The sequence below is a fragment of the Sebastes fasciatus genome, chromosome 17 (assembly GCF_043250625.1).
Source record: "Sebastes fasciatus isolate fSebFas1 chromosome 17, fSebFas1.pri, whole genome shotgun sequence".
Taxonomy (NCBI): Eukaryota; Metazoa; Chordata; class Actinopteri; order Perciformes; family Sebastidae; genus Sebastes; species Sebastes fasciatus.
The window spans coordinates 8,776,859-8,801,813 of NC_133811.1; the positions used below are offsets into that span (position 1 = coordinate 8,776,859).

A 24,955-nucleotide genomic window follows, 5' to 3' on the forward strand; every position below is an offset into this window, starting at 1 on the left:
ACTTTCTCATTTTACAGCTAAACCGTACACTACAAGATGATTCTGAAAATATTTGACGCGAGAAATATGCATTAACGTAACATAATATTGATTCATATTTGATCAGCGCTGCCTAGTTTGAATGTTTGGTCAGAGTTCGCGAGTGATTGACAGCCGGCTCTCATAGACCTCAGATCAGATCTTACTGGTTGTTTTCCTCCGGTCTGTGAAATCTTGCAGATGCTGTTAGGAGCACCAGAGGACACAGAGGCACATGATTTTTTTTCAGGTTACCTGTTTCATGTACTACCGTCAGAATATAGAGACCGTTTTATAAAAATGACTTTTTTTATCATATTTGCTCCAATCTCTCCTACTTCAGCTTCAACACAAATCCGTTTTAACGCCACTAAATTCTTTAACGCATTAGCTCAACTTGTGATTTTTAGATTGTACAGTAGCAGTTTTAAAGCTAGAGTGAAGATACTGACATCATACGAAACTAGAAAACCCCAAGGAATCCATTGGTATCAACCATACTACTGTCACATGTTCATACTGTTACACTTTTCAAAGGGGTCCCTTATCTCTGACCTCAAGATATGTGAATGTAAATGGGTTCTATGGGTACCCACGAGTCTCCCCTTTACAGACATGCCCACTTTATGATAATCACATACAGTTTGGAGCAAATTATAGTCACTGACACACTGACAGCTGTTGTTGCCTGTTGTGCTTCAGTTTGCCATGTTATGATTTGAGCATATTTTTATGGACAATATGTGTCATTGTTTTGTTTTGTTAATTGTTTTCCATTAATACATGTTCCTGTGTAATCCAGGACACTCTTGGAAAAGAGATTTTTAATCTCAATGAGTTTTTACTCCTGGTTAAAGTAAATACAAATAAAAACATATATATACATGCATTTGCATAAAGAAAGCATATTTGTCCACTCCCATGTTGATAAGAGTATTAAATACTTAACAAATCTCCCTTTAAGGTACATTTTGAACAGATAAAAAAATAATAATTTGTGATTAATGGCGATTAACAACGGACAATCGTGCAATTAATTGTGATTAAATATTTTAAGCGATTGATAGCCCCAATTCTTATTCATATCAATACAATTATTAATATTAATAAAATATATCATCATGGGTCATAGGTCATATTCAATCAATGGTAGTTGAAAACTGGGTCCATGGGCAGGTTTCACACCGAGGTATGAAAAGGAGATGGATCCTGGGAAACTTAATTAAATGGCTCTGCCTCCATTTGGGGTGAGTCCCTACACATTCCATACAGAGTCATATTGCAGATGAATTACTTAAATACTCTACTCTCTGCAATAATTACACTGCATTGCAAGTTTCATCAGCAAAAGTGAAAACCTTATTGCTGCTGACAAAGTTGTCGAAAGTGATGCAGCAGGTTGCAATTTGTCTGCTTTGGTGAATAACTATAACTGTTAAAGCCTTTGGCTTCTTTTTTTCCCTCTCTGGATCGGGCAGCCAAGAGGCAACAATGGTTGAGACAGATGCCAGCTAGACAGGCTAGATTTGCCCTGGGTTATCCGTGCCACCTGCAGCGCTTAAAGTCTGTTCCAACGAGGTCTCCATGTCTTCTGCTATCCCATAGGTGGGGGATGAGACAGACTGCATCCAGGCATGCCAAGTTAGTGGCCCGAGGGCTGGACACACTGCCAAGGCACAGACAACCCTCTGTTCACTCAAATTTAAACACATTATGGTGCCAGTAAAAAAATGGGAGAAGAAATTTTTATTTTGTAAGAATGAAACAGAAATTGAGAAACGAGAGAGGAAAGAAAACTCCCACATAGTCCCTGCTTATAGGGCTTATTTTTTTTTTTTTAAATAAAGACATTCAGTGCTCACATGGTTGATGGTTTACTTCTTCACCACATTAGCTGCATGATTCTAGGGATGGCGATGTATAGGCAATGTCCACTACTTTGGTCCAAACTGAAATGTCACAATATTATGATATTTTATCTAGCACCACCAGCAGGTCAAAGTCTTCATCATGACCCAGTGGAATATCTGTCAACAAGTTGGATTAGTCCAATTTTTGACATTCATTGTTTCCAGACTGACTTTGATGATCTCCTGACTTAATCTTTAACGTCACCATGAGGATCACACTTGTGGTTTTAAGGGAAATGTCATGTCTAAATTTCCATTTTTCCAATACTTTGGTTTATGACCAAATGCCTAGTAGCAGGACTAATAACATTTTCATCAGCCTCAGCCAACAGCACTAAACTAAGATGGCTAACATGGTTTACTGTATACTTTCTAAACGTCAGCATGTTGGCATTGTCCTTAGCTGTGTTGCCATTCAACTGCCGAGTGAATTTTAAGCAAACTTTTGAAATGTTGCAAAACATAAATGGAAATTAGTTGTGTTTCCATCAACTGGTATGGAGCCAATAAACTCAGCTACAGCGTAGATTAGTCAGAAGTTGGAGCTATATGTTACGCATGGCTGTAATCCTCCAGTAAACTGAGTAAAAGAAGTTGAGGTTGTGAATCAGAAACAAAATAAGTCATCTTGACCATCTAGCCATCTACGTGAGAAAAAAATGGAGAGGTCTTCGAGAATTTGTTTCAATTGGGCAACTTTTAATTGTTCTTTCATATCAGCTGGTATTGGTCATGTTTCATACTGTCCAAAGATGAAGACAAGCGTTCGTACGTTATGGTGATATCCGGACAGCAGAAACAATTGATTTTTTTTGTCAAAGACGTTTCCATAATCCATTTAGCGCTTCAACTCTTTTTTCGATAACGGCAAAAACCAACCGCGAATAAAAAAATGTTTTTGCAATTAAGGATGTTTTATCGAAATTGGCCATTTCAATACAGATTTTCTTAAGCGATACTTCAAAATGTGCATATAAATATGGGAATGGAAACACGGATATTGTGTATGCTGATATTAACATTTAGTTCAAAGCAGTGCTGTGCTTTAGTACAGCCTCACAGAGATGCCAGCCTGGTAGTTTTGATTTCAAGGGTTACGACGTAGCTGATGTAAGTGTCCTCAAAAATGTAACTACACGTCAGCACTACGACGATACCATGTGGGGACGGCAAGAGCTCTGATTGGCTGCTCGTGTTACTCTTACAACTTGGGAGATTTACAGTATCAGTAGTAAAGATGAGACAGCTCTCCATCATACTGAATGAATTAACGTAGCCACGGTGATTGCACGGCAGTAGTCTCCTACTCAGTAATGAGACAAGACGAGTTAGAAGTTATGTGGATTTAAATCCGGTTCAGCACGTGCACAGTGCACCCTCACTGTATATATCACAAATCCCGGTTACTGTGGGGAATATAATTAAAGCCTGTTACAGCCCGATCACGTCCAATACATCAGTCTAGATGTGGTGGTGCGACCAGTGGGTGAAATCTGACAGCGAAGTGTAAATCAAACAGTACTCCACAGGTATCTACAAACAGCTGCTTGCTGTTTACCCCTTCCATTAAGTATAACGCAAGCTTTATCGTCTTGTTATTTACAAGCAAGAGGAACAGCTGCCTTCCAGAGGTGAAAGGTGGTGCTTTTGAAATGGACAATAATCTAATGGGAGTGCACATTTCTCCAGCCAGCATCTGTCTGAAACAGCATCTGTGTTTGCAATCACATTTCCTCCAGGGGGCAAAAACACTGAGTAGATGGCTATTGATGTGTCCACAGTCTTTTTCTTCTTCTCAATCACCTCTCCCTCTTGCTTTCTTTCCTCCCACCCTCTCAGTTAATTCAAGGCAAATGCAGAACCAAACATATTTAAAGACAGAATTGCTCTCGGGCACTTAAAAAAAGGACTTTTTAAGAAATGCTATGAGAGTTGATAATGTTCTATTTCATAGAGCAACCCAAGCAAGAAATCTGCCAAATTGGCTCTATTACTGATTAGAGAGCAACCTGCTTCATTGACGCTTATTTGGCCCAAATCAATTCCCATCCCACTCACAGCCTTCTCTCTCTGGGCTTTTGTATTTCCCTCCATCTCTTCCACCAACTAAGTAATATATTACCACTCATGCATCAAAGCTTTATGTTGCCTTCAGGTGTACCAACAACAGAAATGTGATCTTTTGTTCTTCTTGGAAAAGCAAACACACCTTGAAGCTCTCCTATTACCCACAATTACATCACTTTCAGGAGCACAAATATTTCAGTGTTGCCGCTGACTGATTATTGTATTCGACCTAAGCCGAGCCGACACGCTGCAATACAACAGAATGGAACACGTTTTGGCACATCTCTCCAGTCAACCGTGTGGCATACTGAGTGGCAGACTGAGAGTCCTTCCAAGGAAAATCACTCAGTCTTTGAAACAAGGATGAATAGCGCTTTGAAGCGGTGAAAAACAGTGTTTTACCAAGTTTCCAACCCTTCTCAGCATCACATTTCTCTCTATCTTGTGACCTTTAAAAGTTTTCATGGTGAGAAGTGTACAAAGCTAGATGATCAGAATGATAGGGAGATAGATAAGGTGTTTTTCTTTGCAGCATGTCTGTATCCATTGCAGCCTCTCTAGACCGGCCACACCATTGATCACACCTAGCTGTAACGAAGTCAAAGGCTGGCAGAAGGAAAGCATAAACGGGCACAAAACTGGGGTGTTTTACATTTATATTCCATTTTGTCCAACACACTGCCTCCCACTTATCGCTTTCACAGACAGTTGCAAACTTCAGCAGCGGAGTGGCTGCCTGAGAGGAAACCGCCGATCGAAAAAGAACAATATGGTTGTCTTCAACAAACAAGCACAAGGCTTTCATCCAGGAGACCGCTGATTGTATCCTGTGCTTTAAGTTTCACTTTCATGTTACAATCAGCTGTTTGTTCGTGTCTAGTGTTCGCAACATTCAGTTTCATTTTCACTTTACAAACGTAGTTTTAAGACCTAACATGTTTTTTCCTAAAACTAACTAAGTGTTTTTTGTTGCCTAACACCTAAAGTGATGCCAAGGGGCGGTACAAAGCGGCAGTATGTGATGAGTTGATAAAAGACAACACAGTCTCACGGCATTTCGTGAAATAGTCACAAAATTGAATCTATTCGCTTTGTGTACATAGACACAATTTCTTTTTTTGAGACGCTCAACGACTTTCAACAATGTATTTTTTGTGCGTTTTTATTATCCTGCCCTGCACAACAGATCTGGTGAAGACTAAATGTATCCAGGAAGAACATTGCTAAATATCACAATATCTATCTACCAAACTATCTACATCTTTTTTTTCAGCATAAATAGCCTATATTTGTTCCAATTTTGGCAAATTTGCAAAATGGAAAGCCCCGCTGCTTTGGCTATCAACAGTTCCTGATTACACTGATCAACCACCTATGTTAATATACTACAGATCCAAGATCTGAAGTTATAAGGCGCGCCTTTTTCCTAAATGACAACCAAAAGCGGCCCACTTCACCGCCACTGTGACCGTTATTTAAAGCTCATGGACAGCTTATGACAGGCCTCATTGAATGGTCTTTGGTTTTCCAGCTTAATTTTTCATGCCAAACAATTTTGAGAGCAGATGTGGGCTTGGCAGCACAATCATCGATAAAGTGGCGGTGCCAAAAGGCTGCGCGCTGATCCAACCAACAGGGCAAAACCAGTGCAATGCTTTGACATTAGAACTGGGAACAGCAGGGCAGCCATTGTGTCAGCTGCAGCCCACTGGTAAATGCTGCTTAATGATCTTGCAAAGAGATGGTTATGATTTCCTCTGCCACTCATAACACCCTCACTGTTATTCTAACGGCCATCCATTCTCTGATTAGCCATTAAGTAGGACATGTAATGTGTGATCCAGAAATGGCACAGAGCTTCAAATTGAGTGAAATTTGGTGGCAAAAGACACGAGGAGCTGCGGTTCTCTTAACTCAGACACAAGCCAGGCAACAACAATAAAAATAGATTCTGACTCATTGAACCCTGGAGAAGCAGAACATGTCCAACGCTGCAGCAGACGTGAGCTTTTCTCTCTACAGAGATTTAGTTTCCTCAGCCTGACAGCTTCATGCCATTTCATACTTGGAAATATTTAGCATTCATTCTGCAACATTGCAGAAAAATGCAGATAATGAAAAGATTGCAGAGTGGTAAACTTAAACTGCATGATTTCCTTTGTCTTAATTGCTCAACTGGAAAGTCCTGGCGAAAAACGGGAGAAAACGAGCATTGACCATATGTTACGGCAGAAACCCAGCCCTATAACGGATCCAGCTCCGCTAACATTAAGTGTGAAGGGAAACAAGGCTGCAGCTAATGTGTCTGGACATCTCCCTCCTCACCCCTCCATCTGCTCTGCCGCTGATGAAGAGGCTTCCAGAAAGCTCCCAATTTTCCGTTGAAAGGCATTGGAGACGACACGGCACGAAGCACCTGCTTCAACATCGGCCCGAGTCCAATAGGAGGAATAGGTTCAAAGTTCACGGTTTGTATCATAGATATAAAAAGTAAAACGAAACCACCCAGAGGAGATTTATACAGAGACATAAACACGGTATCACATAAAGAACCTCCTCCCTATCAGACGCATACAAGTACACGCAGGATATGTTTACAAAAGGTTAAATAAAGTCAGAGGCTCGAAATCTCTCATCGTGTGGCTGGTGGAGCTGCCTGCTGCGCACTTTAAATCAACATGATCTATACAGTAAACACACATCAGCAGTTACAGAACAAATACCTCAGCCTTATTGCAGCAAAGCTGAAAAATGGCCAGTAATTCATCTTAAATTCAGTGCTCACTACCTGGCAGCATGACAAGACAGTAAACAGCATCACAACTCACTGAAATAAATGCTTTTCACCAATAAAAAATAAGGTATGATTATAAGTTTTTAATGTCTTCCAAAGAGCCGAGAGCTGAACCCCGAAGTTAAAGCTGCATTATAGGAAGTCAAACAAACTTTACTCACTCGATTTCTGAGTCTGAGCGCATTTTCCAATGCAAACTTAATCAACAAAAGCAAAGAATGTTGCTGAAGCAAAAAACGATTAATACCTGCAAAATGCCACAACATAACTCACAAGCCTGAGTTCAACCACCACTGCCAACTCTAATAGTCTTTCACAACAGATTTCCAGACAGCCGGTATGCATAGGCCAAACATGCAACTCCTCAATGCCAAGGAGGAATTGTAATTAACTGTAAACTCATATCAAATATTCATGAACATACTTTATTGCCTTTATACAATCCCTGTAAAGAAAGCACATACATATACCCCTCCGAAATCTGTATAATCTCAAATGTAAAACACAAATGCAAAACATCTTTATTTTTATTAGAAAAAGCCAGATGGAGGGCAGCAGCATGGAAGAGCAACGGGCCCCCTAGCAACGAGGACAGAGGACATGAAGATTTTAAAGTGGAAGGATCACTTTGGATTTCAAAATCCAACTACTTTTAAATATATGAGTAAATTTCATGGTAACCCACACCCATGCACGGATTTGGTCTTTTCTTGTTTAAAGGGACTGTTTGTAACTTTTTAAGCATATAAATGTAGCGCGTTCGCATATGCGCGCTCGCGTGTGGCTGGAGCCTCGTCTCCGCTGCCTGCTCTCCTTCATTCAGACGGCGCGCGCGTCCTCGCTGTCTCGCTCCACTTCTATACGTGAACGCGCGCTCACTACACACTGCAGAAGAGTTAGTTTAGCTCTGAGAATATCTAGTGAATGCACAGGGGACGTTTGTGCAGAAATAAATGCTGCAGCTCCTCCAGACCAACAGAGCTTTCCCGTGTCTTGTGAAGTGACGGAGCTCTTCAGAGAGTTACGTTACCCTCTCGTTACCGACCGGGTGCCGGTGTCTCCTCTGCTCTCTCCGGCTGCGGGCGGAGAGAGCAGGGAGACACGCTGCAGAGCCCCGCTGCTTCAGCCTGCACTTAGGCAGGAAAAGCCAACACTAGGATCAGATCTAAATCATGTTCATGGAGAGACCTTCGTCTGGTCAGCTAACATTACTGCCAAGCAGCTGAAATATAGAGTGATATTGTGGTTTTAGCTGACGTGTGTCGCCTCACTGTTTTGAGCGATGCTCGTTCAGGTATATTTAGAGCGAGCAAGCGCGAGCCCGACGCTGACTTTCGTTGATTTCACGGCCACAGGTGTCGCTGTTAACAAGCATTTCTGAAAGTTACAAATAATCCCTTTAAGTGGAAATCTTCTGGTTTGGAAATCTGATGTTATGATCCGCATATTTGGTTTGGCATAGGTTTTACACAGGATGCCCTTCCTTGACGCAACCCTATTCATACGTACAAACATGCAGATTCCACAAAGAAAGCTGTGAGGCGACAGAGCTAACCACTGCGCACTGCAAATTTCATAAAAATGGAAAAAAAGATCTGAAGATCTGAAGAAATCTTTTGGACAAATCTCATGGCATTCTGCCGTTATTGAGATATGTAGTGACAAACAGTCAGATGGAGTAACGGACCATCCAACTGACACTACCATCCCTGTGCCAGGTGCAAGGTGCCAAAATCTTTTTTCACAGCTGCAACTAAACCATCTTTGGTTTTTCTCTGCATGTAGTGAGCTCACTGGCTCCTTTTTAAGAGGCATTTTTGTGTTTGCTTTTCTGTTCACTTTTTCTGTGTTTTACTGCCAATAACCAAATCTGACACACTGGCATTTCATTGCATCTTAAATAACAGGGATCAGAGGCTTTGTCTTTTTTTTTTTTGCGGCTACTCTGATACGATAGCATATATGACCCAAAACTTGTGTATCTTCAAACTTAAATCAATGACACTTTTAGTAAATAGCAGGAATACTGTCACACATATAGCTTATATTGATTTCCAACATGGTTTAGAAGTTGCATGACGTATATGAGCCTCAGGTTTGCAGGCACATATCTCTCTATCTGACATATTCCTAACCCGTGACCATTTTTTCAGCTGCTTCACCGATTTTGGCCTCTACTAAACGAGACAGGGATTTGAGGGTGAAGAATAACTGAATGCCACGAGGGACGTGAGCTGCCATGACATATACATATGTTGAAATGTTTTGTTTTCAAGCACCTGCCTGTCGCTGTAGGGTTCAGGGCTCTGTGTAGCGGCAGATCTCTTTCCTTCAGGGGTAACAAACAAACTGTGGTACACTGAACTTTAACATTCACTGTGTTGCAGCACATTCATTTTTAAGTGTTTAATTTATTTATGCTTCTTTTTTCAGCAACTCCATGCTGCACATATTGATGCAGAAATTCACAAGTAACCCAGTAAACACAGACTTCTAATTTTAGCTATTTAGCAGGTACTGGAGCAACTTTTAGTTATTATCGCTACGTCTGTCAAGCTTTCCATTCTTGCACAACATTTATTCAGTTTACAATAATACCTTTTAACATTACTGGTCTGTAAACTTCCCCAAATCCATAAAAAAAAAACCTTGAGTCTAATTTGTGATATTGGGTTATATAAATAAAATAGACTTCATTTGACTTGGCAGAGCCGCTAGCGTTAGCCTAAACTCTGAGAACGTACAAATGACATAACACATTAAATAAACACACAGTGGACGTGCAGGTCGTCAATGAACAATATAATCTGTAACCTCACACACTAATGTAACCAAGGCCCTGTTCACACCTGACATTAGCATGCATCTTGGGTGATCCGTTCACAAGTGGACAGCTCTAATTACACCAGTTCACAAGCACCATTTCTGTTTGCGAAGACCAAATGCGTTGTTGTTTTTAACTGGTGGGAGGCAGCAATGCACTTCTCGTGCCTTCTCTGCCAGAAATTAGAAGAAGAAATCAAAACAATTCAGACTGGATTAGCAAAACAAATCATCCAAGATGTTTGACGAACTAGTAAAATATCTCTATGTGCTTTCCAAAATTTTCAGACATCGTGGGCAAAGCCAGTTTACACGACTTATAGATTTTGCCTGTTGTTGTTGTTGCACTTTAATTTGACGCCGTTGACGCGCAAATGAGTACGTACTTCCGCTTATGCAGAGGACATCAGTTGAGCAGGTGGTCTTTCAATGTGGCCCGTACAGACTGCTAAAAGAATGTGGCCAATATTCAGCCCAGACCTCCTCCTAATGTGATCTGAGCGATTGGATCTCAGTGCGTCTTGAGTGCATTCACACCTGTTCTGTCCACTTGTGACCGGATAACCCAAGACGCATGTTAATGCCACGTGCATAGACTGTATATAAAAAGTCAGCATAGTCACCGTGACGTCACCCATTGGTTTGTGGACTGCCGTTTTGAAGCCTCGAGTTTGGCATTTTGGCCGTCGCCATCTTGGTTTTTGCAACCAGAAGTGACACGAGAGGGTGGAGCTAAGTACAACCGAATGCTGAATAATGTATTTTAGGTGACCAAAAAGGTTATAATTAACTTTCATGAACTGAAAACACACTGTTTAAACAGGTTAAAGTTATAAGACAAAATTGCGGACAACTCCCAGACTGGACAACGGTGTGGTAGCGACCTGTCAATCACAAAGTAACCACGCCCTAAAGCATCCCCTGCTTTATGGTCTATTTGACTCTAAATGGGACCATAATTTACTAAATGAACATCATGCTGTATTGAAGAAGACTTGAAACTAGCGATTGAGACCATAAAGTCATGTTTACAATGTTTACTGAGGTAATAAATCAAGTGAGAAGTAGGATCATTTTCTCATTGACTTCTACACAATCAGACTTCTTTTTTCAACCACAAGAGTCGCCCCCTGCTGGCTGTTAGAAAGAATGCAAGTTTAAGACACTTCCACATTGGCTTCACTTTTCAGACCATGAGGTTGCTGACTGTAAACTAGTAAGCTGGACATGCTAATGGTTGCAGCTTATGTTCGAGCAGATACAAATTGTATTCCATACTTTGCAGTTTGCCTCTGTGTTTTTGGTTTTTGAAAGGCTAAAAAATACACCACCTTCATACTCTTAAACCGTTGAGTATCGCTCTAACTAGAATCCCATGCGGACATGCGGCATGTGGAGAAATCCAAAGGTTCATAGGTCTGCTGAGTGCTTTAGCGAACAGTAAATGGAGAGGTCAGTTGCACATGGAGTGAAAAGCTTTTCTCCTCCATCCAAGTTTCAATTTTTACCTGACAATTTTTTACCATCTGGCCTGGGGATTTAAGCTGATGACTGTTCAGTCACAGTCCACCTTTCAGCCATCACTAACAGAGGCTTTGAGAATTCTGATAATTCCTGTACCTCATCATTTGTCTGGGATGGAGACTAGATTGTCGAACATAACGAAGAAGAAATCCAGGTGTCTGGAGAAGGCGAAATGCACAACAACATAATTAATCAGTGTTCGTAAGAAATTTTCTCCTAGAGGTAATTAAGAAGTGAGGTGGTATCTCCAGGAAGGGCCTGCACCGAGCATAAAGCAAATGAAAAGTGTACTACAGAGAGAAAAACTCAGCGCTAATTAAATGCCAAAGAGGTTTGCTGAAGAAACAGCTAGTTCAATTATGCTGTGATGGCAGGAAGGGAGAGGAGGGGTAAGTGATGCACATTACAGTGCACTCAGACACATATTGCTTTGGTAAGGCAGTGAAGGTGACCAGCTGGTGTGTGTTGTGGTCAATGGAGAGGTTGAATGGGAGGATGATGAAAACGGACGGGTTGTGAGGGCAGACGCTGTATTGGTTAAGGGGAGTGATGGATCTGAAGCGCCTACTGACCCCTGTGAATTCCAGCACGGATAGTATATCTGCTAAGTATTTCATTTCCCAGGGGGCACATCAGAGCGATCAGATAAGCGTTGATGAGCGAGTGGAAAGCGTCCAGGATCAATCTGCCTTTAAACGCCCAAGAGACAACCCTGCAATTGCTGTTTGCCTGAACTTCTGGCTATCCTTGATCAATCCTACAGATGGACAGTGCAGAGGAGATGTGATGTGCAAAGACACTCTGCGTGTCATGGTTGTACAGTAGGTAATGCACAGACTGGACCACAAAGGCCAGATGCGGCACTGCAGAGAATAACATGTAGAAATAAGTTAAATGTAGATATCAAGTCAAAGAGACTGGACGTCTTATTTTGATTATTTAAATAATTTATAGATTTTTTTGTGTGTTAAATGATCCCAAGGTTAACGTCATCGCCAAGGCCAAGCATCCCATAGATGTCAATGCAATTTGACGTGTGTTTGGATTTTGACAAGTTTGTATGTTTGTGTATGTCTGTTTTAGTGCAGGAATGAGTCCTAAAACCCGGAAATGAGTTAGATGCCTGAAATAAGGTCTGTGGTTAACACAAGCTGAAGAGATTTCAATGTTTTGTTCTACAATATAAAATATGTCACTAAATATCCCACTGGTGAATTTTTAATATTTTATGTGTCTTAAAAAAGGCAGTTGCTAACAAGTGGCTAAATGAGACTACTTCAACTACCTGCCCGCCTTTACAGCCTCATTGTGTATACTCGTGTCTGTGGTGTAGTTCGTTTATAGCCTAATGTTAGCTTCTTACACCTGGCTCTGGCATTTACACTTCAAAAATCATAAAAGTGGTGTTTATTTGTAGAGATTATTTCATGAAACAACACGTGTAAGTATCATAAACGTTTAAAAATGTGATAGGGTAGCACATCCCAGATTTCCAATCAGTCCCTGTAGCTAGAGCCATGTCAAAAGAAAAGTGATTGGTTCCCAAATAATTGGATTCAACTCTCAGCTGTGTGTTAACTCTGCCCTTGTGAATATTACTGAACTGAATCTGAATTATTTAAACACTCTGAAGAAGGTCTATTGTGATGTGAGCCAATTAAACAAGTGAAATACTAGTATTTTGTCCTCCTTGATTTCGAAATCTGGGATGTGCTACCCTATCACATCTTTATGCTTATTGGACTTTGGGTCCAGCACTCCACCATGAATCTTATTTTTGAAGTGAAACCTCCTTTACCAAAACATGTCATAAACATTTGTTTGCTCAATAATCCAAAACACAATGGACAAATCCCATTGGCTTTTTGTCGAGGGAACCTGTGCAATTCTAACTTCTGGGTTGACCAACAAAAATATGTCATAACTGCACCACTCTATAGACATGTCTAATAATTATTTTGCGACCTTGCCTGCACATGACCTCCCGTGGTGATGTTTTCAGCAGCAGCAGGCAGCTGTTCAGCGAAAATCTTCTAAAAACCCACTGTACACTACCTGCTTAGCCTCAAACTGCACACAGACAGAGTTCGCTGGATAACAAAATGGAACATTTAGCAGCTAACGAGCCAGATATTTCCCTCAGGAGTTGGTGGAGACCAAAAACAGAGCAAAAAGGACCAGAGACGAGACTCCAAATGAATAATTATGTTATTACGTAACTGCTGAATGGGTAAATAAGCAACTGTTTGCTCACAAGTTCAGCATATCAACTCAAGAAGTGATATCAACGTTATGAAGAAGCAGCGTTTTGATGCCCTGTCTTGTTGAGAATTTTAAACATGTTTAACCGCTAGCATCCCAGTTCGGTGTCTTTGTGTGGTCAGAAATGTTGCACCCGTAACCCAACACCCAACAGTGATGTCACAGGGTCCTGGAGTCCACCTGGAAGTCACTGCAGCAAGGTGAGAAGTTAAACCACTGGAGGTCAACAAAAATAACTTTTTATTAATATGAATTTACTTAATATTAATTTAATATTAATTAATTCGTATTAATTTACTCTTTAAAGTGCTCAGAAATATTGGGAATATGAAACCCTATAACTATGACAACTCGATAAAGATCACATGATATGATAAAAAGCTGTAGCTGTATTCTTCATCAGGATCTTATTTATTTGCTGTGACATTACTACTAATTACTTCAGATTTGTTTGTCCATAAGGTGAGACTACTGATTTTGGCTTGCATCCCATGGCAGTCAAAACATTGTAAAACCTTCCCACCTGTGGAAGCACACTCCTAAATTACTACAATGGGAACTTCATTGATTTTGGACTGGTTTGTTTATTGGCTGCTGGGTTGATTATGTTCACAGCTTGTTAGCAGACACAGCAATTTCACTTGTGTGCATAGTCCTTGCACCTGGTGCTGCCTTAAAATGTTTAATTTACCTGGAGATTAAATGATTGACAAAATATGCAATGTGAGGCATTCATTTTTTTTCCTCCCATGCTTATGATTGGATATGACTTTGTTCCAAAACGGATATTATATCATTATCTTAGTGCTCAATTTTTAACGAGTATATTTATTGATTTCAAAAAGGGTCTAGCAATCGAGGATTAAGGACCATAAGACAAATATGTACCTTCTTTTCCAACTCACCATCAACACAGAACACATTCTCCACACACCAGAGCCAAAAAAGAAATAAAATAAAATATATAAATAAACAATGAATAAACTAAATATTTAAATAAATAATGAGGAATAAAATATACATATGTGCATACATATACAAAAATAAATTAAAGGGGGGGCAGGTATATATATATATATATATATATATAGATCTATAGAGAGAGAGAGAGAGAGAGAGAGATATCTATATCTATATCTCTCTCTCTATATCTTTCTCTCTATCTATATCTCTCTATATCTATATCTCTCTCTATATATATATATATATCTATATACATCTGTACACCTATACATATCTATATATCTATAGATATATAGATGAAGCTATATATATATATAGAGAGAGAGATATATAGATATCAGGCATAATTATGGGATAATGGCATCTTAAACACTAAGTAGAAATATTAGCGCTCACTTTTAAAGATTAAAAAAAACACAAGATGAAATGAGGACTCTCAGGTATAGCGCACCCATCACCTTGCCATTATTCCCTTTTCGCCGCCCATGACTGCTGTATAAATGCGCAGCTTTGACGTCGACGCACGAGTATAAGAGAGAGCGCCCATGCAGGCTGTGAGGTGATTGTTGGAGAGTAGAGGTGTTCACATCAGCCAGAGCGCACAGACACACACAGCTGACCGCTGCTGAGGGGGCCACCCTTTCCTTCTCTATCTGGATAAAAAACAACAGAGGAGCCACCTCCATTCTTTTTTTTCTTTTTAATTTTTTGGGAAACTCTTCCACTCTCTTTCCACTTATTGTCTTCAGTCCGAGAAGCAGCTTTCCGATTGAGTTCCTTCAGACAAGTGTGTGAGCAAGTTTTCAGCACCACTGTAGAGTGGACAGCGCCCAGCAGCATGGAGCCCTACACGGTGGCCGGAGAACTGCTCTCTCTGTCGGACCTTTACTCCGTCATCCCCTTCAATGTCACGGACGAGGAGAGCGGCTTGCAGAACTACACCGAGCAGCAGCAGCAGGCTCCGGCGAGGAGCGCTGCGGGGATAATCATAGCCATCTCCATCACGGCTCTCTACTCTGTCATCTGCGTGGTGGGACTTCTAGGCAACGTCCTCGTCATGTACGGGGTGGTCAGGTAGGTCAGGGTTCATTTGATTACAGTCAAAGCAAGACTTAATGAGAGCAACAGAGCCCAAATTTGATGTGAAATTCACTATTATTTCACACACATTATAGTGCCATTGTGTGCTCATGAGACCCTATAATGCACCCAGGAGTGAAGTTTAGTGATGATCCCACAAATTGAACACATTTTGATACAAAGTCTACATTTTAAATTTTGTTTTTCAGCCTGCTTTTGGTTTTTACGATTCCCTCCATTTAATGAAAGTATATACACTCTCAAAATCATGATTTCAATAGAAAAGCAATACAAAAAGTACATCCCATTGCTAAAAAATTGGTCTATATACAGAAGGAGTTTATCGTTTTGTGCAGAAAACCTGTAAGAATTATAAAAAAGATTATTACAAATATATATTTTTTGATAGACATGGCGTCTTTATTCTAAATGTTCCAAGTAGATCAGCATGTATTCCCCCATGCATTAACAACCCTCTTTTTCTGCTTGTCTCTGTGAGTGAGAGTTGAGGAGGGGGAGCTATGTGCCTTCATGCATTCTTGACTGCATTTGTGTGTGTGAAGTGCGTCTCAAACAAGTGCCACCCTGCATAATGCATAACATTGTTCTTTCATTATTTCTACAACAAGTTTTATGCCAAAGAGGATTGGTGGCAATCGAAACGTCTCATCTCAGACACAGTCTCTCAATCCAGTCTGAGTCGGCTGCACCTCAGGCAGAGAGGGTTGCTCAAACAGAGTCTCCATTAGCTCATCTGTGGACCATCAGCTGCATAATGGGATTGTAAGAGGGGAAATCCTCCAGTTAGAGACATGTTTGGGTCTTTATTAAAGTGTGTTCTGCATTTGCCTCCTAATTGGCTTATAAACGAGAAGGATAAACCCATCTTTTATTTAAGCTTTTATAATCAGTGGTTTTAAACATTTAATTGATGGAACCTAAGGTGTTTTAAGGATAATAGACTTTGTAAAGAGTAAACTGACTTTGTCCATTAGTGAATGTCTGCAATATAATGATCTGTCCAAGGTCACAGTTTCCCCCTCAGCTCTAAAAGCATTATAATACAGGCTACACCCACTTTGTCACAAGCACCCTGTCATTTCCCAGAGAAGCCACCCATCCTTGACTTGCATGCTTGTCAGGAATAAAACAGCTTCCACAGCAGCCTCTGCCTCATGTTAATTATACTAATCTCAAACACTCTCCGTACATGTTCCCCCAATATCACCTGAAGCATTAATTACTGCCGCTGGAACCAGCGAATTAAACAAGCAGGTAAATTGAAATGCCCCAATAGTAGTAATCAGTAGAGAAGGATAACACAGACAGGTGTAGGCGAAGCAGTCAAGGTCATTTTTCAGCCCACAAGCATGACATGACGGGTTAAAATGTATACATTAAGATATAAACGTGGTCTAAATGGTTGTTGGTATTGCTTAAATTGATACAGAGAAGTAGAAGGACCGGAAAAGAAAATGAGTTGAACATAGGAAAAGCCACAAGCAAGGCATTTCCTGCAAGAGTCAATCTTTGGATATTAAACGAAGAAAACATCATAAATATTTACAACTCTGCCCGTTATTTCCATCCAGGAGTTGGAGTGAAAATAATGGGCAAAACAAGGCACAAGACAAGTAAAATAAGAGTGAGCGAGGGAGATAAGAGGGAGACAAAGGAGATGGATGAGAGCATTGGAGAAGGCAGTGAATCAAACTGTGTACAGCGATTCGTCATGCAGTCGTGTTTGTGTGAGTGAGTGAGAGGACTCATCACCAATGCAAGACCCCATAGAAACAGAAGCAGAGCGCATTTACCATCCCGGACAGAATATATTATCTCCTGTGAAACATCTGTAAACTCTGAAGGGAGCAAACTTAAGAGAAGAAACAGATAAAGTGCTGTAATAACAAAAAAGAAAAGAAAAGAAAAAGCTTGGTAAACACTGTTCTCCATGTCATTTATATTCCTGTAGTTTTTAAAACTTTCTGTGTGCATACTATGTGATATGTTAAGTTAATGATGATGGCTGAAGGAAAGAAAGACAACCACACACACTATCCCTAAAATTTCAGTCCTGGTTGATTTGGCAACCCCTGTGGGCACGAAAATCAGCAGTGATTCCTGCCAGACTTCCAAAAAAAACATTGATGCTTGGAGCAGCAAATCCTGTCAACCCCGAAGAGTGTATTTGAACAAACAGGCTATTGGGACCACAGAACAAGAGCAACTTGTCTATCAGTTTACAGCAATTACAAACAAATTGTGGGCTGAGAGAATTCGCTGCAATGAAGGCAGTCAACAATGTCTGAACTCATGATCTAAAAATATATTTTTTTTCTATTTTCTGACATCTCATTGACCAACGATTTCATTCAATCTTTGAGGCTGAAGAATGAAGCCAATGCCGAAGTGCCAAAAACTGTAGTTCATCGAAAAAGCCATCCTCATTGACCTCAATGTTAAAATCATAGACCGTATATAAGAAATGGACAAAATTGGTTTGTGGAGTATGGTTTTGAAACCTTGAGTTTGGCATTTTGGCCGTAGCCATCTTGTTTTTTTGCAACCAGAAGTGACACGAGAGGGTGGAGATAAGTACGTGGTAGCAACCTGTCAATCATAAGGTAGCCACGCCCTAAAGCATCCCCTGCTTTATGGGTCTATTTGACTCTAAATGGGATCATAATTTACTAAATGAACATCATGCTGTATTGAAGAAGACTTGAAACTAGCGATTGAGACCATAAACTCATGTTTACTGAGGTAATAAATCAAGTGAGAAGTAGGCTCATTTTCTCATAGACTTCTATACAATCAGACTTCTTTTAGCAACCAGAGGAGTCGCCCCCTGCTGGCTATTAGAAAGAATGCAAGTTTAAGGCACTTCAGCATTGGCAACCCAACTTTTTATTTTTATACAACTCACCCGTTTAAATTATATTAAGGCTTAAAGTAATGCATAATTAAGGGCGTGGCCACTCTGAGTGAGAAGTGGGTGCCGTCACAGCCACTAGCTGTCTGCTAGGTGTCACCTCAGCTAATTCAAGTCACTGAACTTAACCTCTCAGTTGGTTTGTGGTGTTGGGGCCTTTTGGAGAGTTTTCCATGCACATATCAAACAAATAATATGGCTTGTTGTGTTTTTAATTGTACGCCGGGCATCCTGCTGGCCGATATGCAGGCTATGGATGATGAGCTGTAATGTTGACGAAACTTGGAATAGTAAATGGACTCTTTTTCCAATTACTCTAAGGTTTCTAAGAAAAAAGGAGGAGGCGAGTATTTTATGGTGAATAACATTAATGCACAAATTGAAGGAGCTGAAGGGATTGCAGTTCACTGGAGTTGTATCGTTACCTTATAAATTGAAAAAACGGAGCACAGACTTCTTCAATCATTCAATCAGTGAGTGAAATTCTAACATTAGTGTTATTTTAATTATAGGCCTATGTTAGCACCAGTACCAACCAGCAGCCGGGAGCAACAAGACCACAGGGTTAACGTTAGCTGGCTAGCAACACAGAATAGCATATAGCCTAGCTTGTTAGCAGCTTTGAGCTAGGTGGGCATGTTTCAGCAACCAGGCTTCATTCGGCCCGCCTCAGCTCCATCCACGCTCCACCTCTATGCCCATTTTTGGATTAGCTGGAGTCGTCACTGCCAAGATGGCGAACGCCGGAGCCACCCACATTGTGCTTCGCTCACCTACGTCAACTACATCTATGTTTTATACAGTCTATGGTTTCTTGCAATGAAAATCTTAGAGATTACAACTACAGCTGTTGCAATGAATCATCCATAAAATGCCAGAAACAGTGGAAAATGTCCCGCAAAACCCAAAGATATTCAATTTAGAATGATATTAAACAGAGAAAAGTAGCAAAACTTCACATTTGAGAAGCTGGAAGCATCAAATGTTTTATTTTTTCTCAATAAATAACTTAAATGAGCCCAATTTGAAGCATCCTTCTATGTTTTTTTATGCCTGTCACATCAGGCAGCTTATGAATAAAGTAAAAGTCATAAATTTGAGATAATTCCCTCCACTTAGATTCCTGGATAGAGACTCTCAAATGCACACAAACTCCATTTAGAGTGGCGTTCGCATGGATGCTCACGTCTGTGTGAATTGGGCTTTGGGCTGCGGTGCCGTTGAGAGCCCTTGGTCTGATTGCTGATAGAGAGGCTGACACCTCTGGAGATGGTCTACAGCTCCTCTTATCTTCCAGCTATCCTCTCTATCTCAGCCCCTAGTCCCGCCGCCACACCTGATAGATAAGACCTGCCTCAGTGCTCAGGCAATTTATTATCAAGTGGCCTCCGTTTGAAATCAGTTGGATGCGCAGCTTTAGTGGAGGGCTGGGATTAGTTTGTGTGAAAGTGGAACTGAACTGCGTCTTGGGGATTATTGTTCCATTTCTACCAAGAAAAGCAGATCTTGGACAGCATTCTCACACATATGAGTATTCTGGTATGGTAATATTTTGGTAAAGATAAAGCTACAGTATGAGTCAACACAGCTTTTTTTTCTTAATGGACTGGGAGTGGAAATTTGGCTGGAAATATCAAAGCCTGTTGCCGGGAGGAGCATGGCTGTATGGGTTTGTGTGACTGAGTATCAGTCTGTTTATTTCCTGGGCTGAGTCAACATGGCCAATTTGTCTCACTGCTTGTCTACCATCACACCCAGCAGTATTTATATCAGCCCGAGTGTGTGCGTGTATTGGCGGTCAGCCCTGCAAACACAGGAGAGTGGAGCCTGACAAAGAAAAGATTGATGTAGTCACACCAGGCAGTGTTACTCCAGCTAGCGCAGAGATAAAGGATCAAGGCTTTTTTCAATGCAAATGCTAAATGTGGGTCTGTATAGAGCTCCCAAACCAACAAAAGGCAGTAAAAGGTTATCAGAAGAGTCAGAAATTATAATTGAATACCTCAGGAAATAATACAGTTATCATTTATTGAAATAATTAAAATGTGGTGTAGAAATAGATATAAAGTGTGGAAGCCCTAAACGGACATTATTTTAATATACATTTTTTTAATACTGTTCTCTCGAGATCACAAAATAATGATGTTCTCAAGAAAACAAGCTTTGTTATCTCGAGATTGTTGTGGAATTTCTGATACTCAGGTTAACTCAGTCAACAGGAAGGAAGAGGCCCCGGAGCTGTTGATGTCTTACATTTCAGTTTATTGAAGCTTGATCAAGGAGAATTGTCAGGCAATTGTCTGCTCTCTCCGTGAAGGCCTCATAACTTTGTCCTTTCCCCCTTGTACTAAGTGTTTTACTCTTATCGTGTTTTGACTTACTCGGTTCCTCTGGCATCTCTGACCTTGGTTGCCCCAGCGACTGGCTTTATGGTCCCTACTACAGACACAGCTGTACAGATAACGGTGGCGCCCCTAGACAGGAATCCAACCCAATAATGTCAACAGAGGGACACTCTGAGAGACACTCTAACCTCCCGACCAAGGAGAGAGGAACTGATAAAAAATTCCATCACAGAGCGTAACGAGATAATTAACTCGTTGTCATGAAAAAACAAAAGGTAGTTTTATTTTATTACTTATTACTACCGGTGCTAAATCGTACGCCGATGGCCATGACAAAGCATCAGTATTTGACGCCTAAGGAATAAGAACGGGCTGCACATGGCGTACAAATGACACACCAATAGCAAGAAAAGTGTCCTTTAAGCACGCAAAATGACTTGCTATTATCGTGTCATTCATACAGTACGTCATTTAGTGCGACCGGGCCGGCCTATTCAGTCATATTTTTGGCTTGTCTGATAACCGTTTGTCAGCTTCAGAGTTCCACAGATCTGTGTATCACTTGGTTGAGTATAGAGTGCTCCTTATCGCTGGTTAGATGGGATTTACATAGTGGCGAGGTTGGCGGCATTTCATTAATGGAAGGTTGAATGATAAACTGATGATCAATGGCACTCTATCCAGGTGAAAAGGCAGAAATCGTTCACATGGCCTTCAGACACCAGAAGTCAGGATGGTCAATACTCGTAGGCACAAGACGTATGAAAGGAGGAATGGATTGGACAGCCTTGACTGCCTCCTAGCAGGGAGTCTATCTGCTGTGAGGAAACAAACAAAAAAAAGAAAGTGGACGATTAAACCATCACAGAGTGTGACAAACGCGCTTCACTTTAACATGAAAAAGGGCGTTACAATGCGATTTCTTGGCACATAATTGCTTCTACCAAGCCTACAAAAGAGGAATATAAAAGCTTTCCACTCTATCTGAATTATACGCTGAGCAATTAACCATAACATAACTTCAGGACAGGCTATGTGATTGCAATGGCAAAACATGGAATTGGGAAAGTTTCTTGTCACAGCTTCGGTGTTTTTACACATAACCACCTGTCAATGCTTGGGTGTGAAATTAAAGTCATGTGTTGGTCACCTGCTCAGAGGAGGCACACTTAATAGCACAAAAGAGCCTGGAGCCACGTCTGCCTTTTTTATGCCACACCGGTTCTTTGGCATCCTCCAACCAGGCACTCATCGCCAGCGTGGATGTTAAAAAATATCTCGGGGCCAAGAAAGCTACACCTCTTTGTTTTTCAATTATTTCCCCCCCTGATTTACAGTACTTGTGTGTACAAACAGACCCTACGGTAAAAGGCTGCAGACCTGAATTATTATTTTATCACCATTTCATTTCTAATCTTCATGGTGGTATGATTGGGTGGTGTCACATCTCAGTCCCCCCAGTGCTTGTTTTACTGAAGGGAGGGAGGGACGAAGCAGGATCCACCGTGTGCTGGCCTGTCTTGTCAGCTTGGATTAGGGAGAGGGGGAAAGAGATTTCTTTGGAATCCGGTTCAATTACCAAAGTGTTTGACGATAAACACACACTGGCACATAATCCTCTCCCCATGTCAAGAGCAAGGCTTAAGGTGCTTAATCAAACGCTTCAAACAGATTGGGATGCAAAAGTAAACAGAGAGCAGAATGAGACTATAGTAGAGTTATAATTTGGTCTCATAAGGCGGCTGTGATGCAAAACTCCCAACTGGTGATTTTCCTTTTTCTCTTCTCTAAGCAAAGCATTGGATTTATATTGTGCTTGCTTCACAGGCAACCCTTACGTAACCACCAAAAGCTCAATGCTCTCCTTTGCTGTAAGTGGATCTTTATACACACATACACGGATTATGATGATTAAACATATGAGGGAATGTTCAAAACCACCCACCTGCTGCGGACCTCACCGTTTTCTTCTTTCTAGATTAAAAAATGAACTAAAAATAAGACTGTATTTATTTTATAGAGGCGGGTTGTGTAACGGGAGGTCTCTTCTTCTGTTTACTACCTCTATACACAGTTCATAATGGCTCCGTTAACTTTGTTTTGTACCGCTGACAGCGGTGACAGTCAACAGTCTCTGCGTTGTGTTTGTTTGTAGACCAACGGCTGACTGTCAACGTTACACAGACAGCTCCGATGTCGATTCAAGATGGATTTATTTGCTTACAAGCACTTTGGGACACACGTTCACCTGGGAGATACCAGCCCAGTCTGATTTGTTACTCAAGTGATGAGCTTATACTGACTAGCTCCATCGTTACCTTGGATACTGTAGTATTAAATATAAAATATAAAACAACTAAAATATGAAAATAACACAAATATGTACATCAAACGACTATCAAATAATTACTGATGAAATTAATATTAACAATTAATCAAAGCTGAATTTGTGTAGCTAATGTATCATGCAAGAAGCATATGTTACAGTTGCAAATTGACATTAAATGAATAGACCTTAGACCTACAACAGGCTTCAACATTAATGTTATTTACCTTGCCCAGTCGGGCAACTGCGTCGGAAATCAACTTGCACAAAGTAAATTTTTACTTGCCCTGATACAAATTGTTTTATTTATTAACTGTTGTCGTGTTTAATCTTTATTTAAGTAAATGACTCTGGGGTTTGCCATCCCCCTTGTTAGCAAAATAACCAAAATGCCACCCACTTGTTTACCTGCCATCCCCCCTCTCCATCCCCTATAGCAGCAGAGAGGGCAGAGGGGTGGTTTAGTTGAATATAATAGTCTAGTCCGCCTGAGTCATTGATCCTTTAGTAGCCTCTACTTGGTGTTCCGGCTGCAAAACGGGCCGCCGGAGCTAATTGCAGCCACCAGGTGTGCCACAGCGCATTTTAGAGGCGTCCCAGAAGAAACTTGGTATTGATAAATGAAATAAATGAATTTATTTAAAAGTCCAGTGTGTAGGATCTGGCGGTATCTAGCGGTAAGGTGAGGGGATTGCAACCAACTGAAGTCTCTCCCGTGTGCCAAGCAAGTTGGTTTACTACGGTGGTCGACACGAAAACGCGAATGGTCCTCTCTAGAGCCATAGAGTGTGTGTGTACAACGGGAGTGAGTTAAGTTATCGACTCGGGCACAAGCAGAAAAAGTTAACAGTGTTTGGTTTGTTTGTTCTGAGCTACTGTAGAAACATGGCGGTGCAACATGGCGGACTCCGTAAAGAGGACCCGCTCCCTATGTAGATATAAATGTCTCATTCTAAGGTAGTGAAAACACAATGATTCTTATTTTTAGGTGAATATACACTTAAGAAAACATACTTATTAATATTATATTCCATTTCTGCCAATAGATCCCCCTTTTTGTTAAACAGTGGTCCTAAAATGTAATGTATATCGATAAATCCATGGTGCTGTCCATGGTGCTGAAGTAGCAGACGGTTTTATAATTGTGAGTTTTTCAACCTAACTTCATCTGTTACCATAGTTCTGTTGCCTGACATAAAAATGACACTCAAAAGGCTGAAATGCGTTCTCATGACACGCGGAATGTCCTTGTAATGTCATGCTATTTATACTCCTTCCCATGAGTTCAGGTTGACAGAGGAGACACAGACAGTACTGATGCTGTCATCTAGAGATTGATGTTGGAGCAGACAGTGAATAATGGAACAACCGATGGGACTCTCCGTCGCTGTAATTATATTTTCTGATTCAGCTGAAGCCTGCATTCACATCAAACTGATTTATTACATGAGACAACATTTCATCCCACAGAGTCCAGTCACTAATATATCATCAATGGACCAACTCCCAAAAGTGTCATCTGATAGACGTCATCAATTTAACTCTTGACTTGATTTCCATTTTAGATACTGACCTTATCTATAAACCCTACAGATTGCCTCAAGGAGGACTCATTCCCAGAGACATGACATGAGCTGAGAGTCCGTTTTCCAGAAAGACAACAACACGGCACAGCCTGACAGGGTGATACCAGACAGCTTGTTGTTACATTTATAGGCTATTCTTGAACCTGACTTGCTTTATTCTTTATTTCAGAGTCAAACTCCTGCCTCTTGCTATTGCTCTACCACTCCTCTATATAGTTCCTTTTTGGGAAATTTACTTCCACTAGTGCAGTGCCCATTCGGAGCACGTGCCCAGTTGCTTGGCCCCCAAAACTTCTGTTTACAGCGTTGTTGAGAACTGCTGTAT

The 24,955-nt window shown here is 40.8% G+C and overlaps 1 protein-coding gene and 1 long non-coding RNA gene across 3 annotated transcripts in view; one reads left to right on the top strand and one right to left on the bottom strand.

Moving 5' to 3' along the window:
- Window positions 1–24,955, top strand: part of oprd1a (opioid receptor, delta 1a) — a 98,293-nt gene that overhangs the window by 63,404 nt on the left and 9,934 nt on the right. Inside the window, exon 1 of one of the 2 annotated variants that reach the window (XM_074613670.1) lies at window positions 14,874–15,435. The exons of the other annotated variant lie outside the window; for it this stretch is intronic. Within the exon in view, the coding sequence (XP_074469771.1) occupies window positions 15,200–15,435 (236 nt within the window). The 5' untranslated portion in view covers window positions 14,874–15,199. Of the gene's footprint in view, window positions 1–14,873; window positions 15,436–24,955 lie in introns of those variants that run through there. 2 annotated transcript variants of the gene reach the window in all.
- Window positions 1–24,955, bottom strand: part of LOC141754542 (uncharacterized) — a 121,923-nt gene that overhangs the window by 51,427 nt on the left and 45,541 nt on the right. The window lies entirely within an intron of this gene.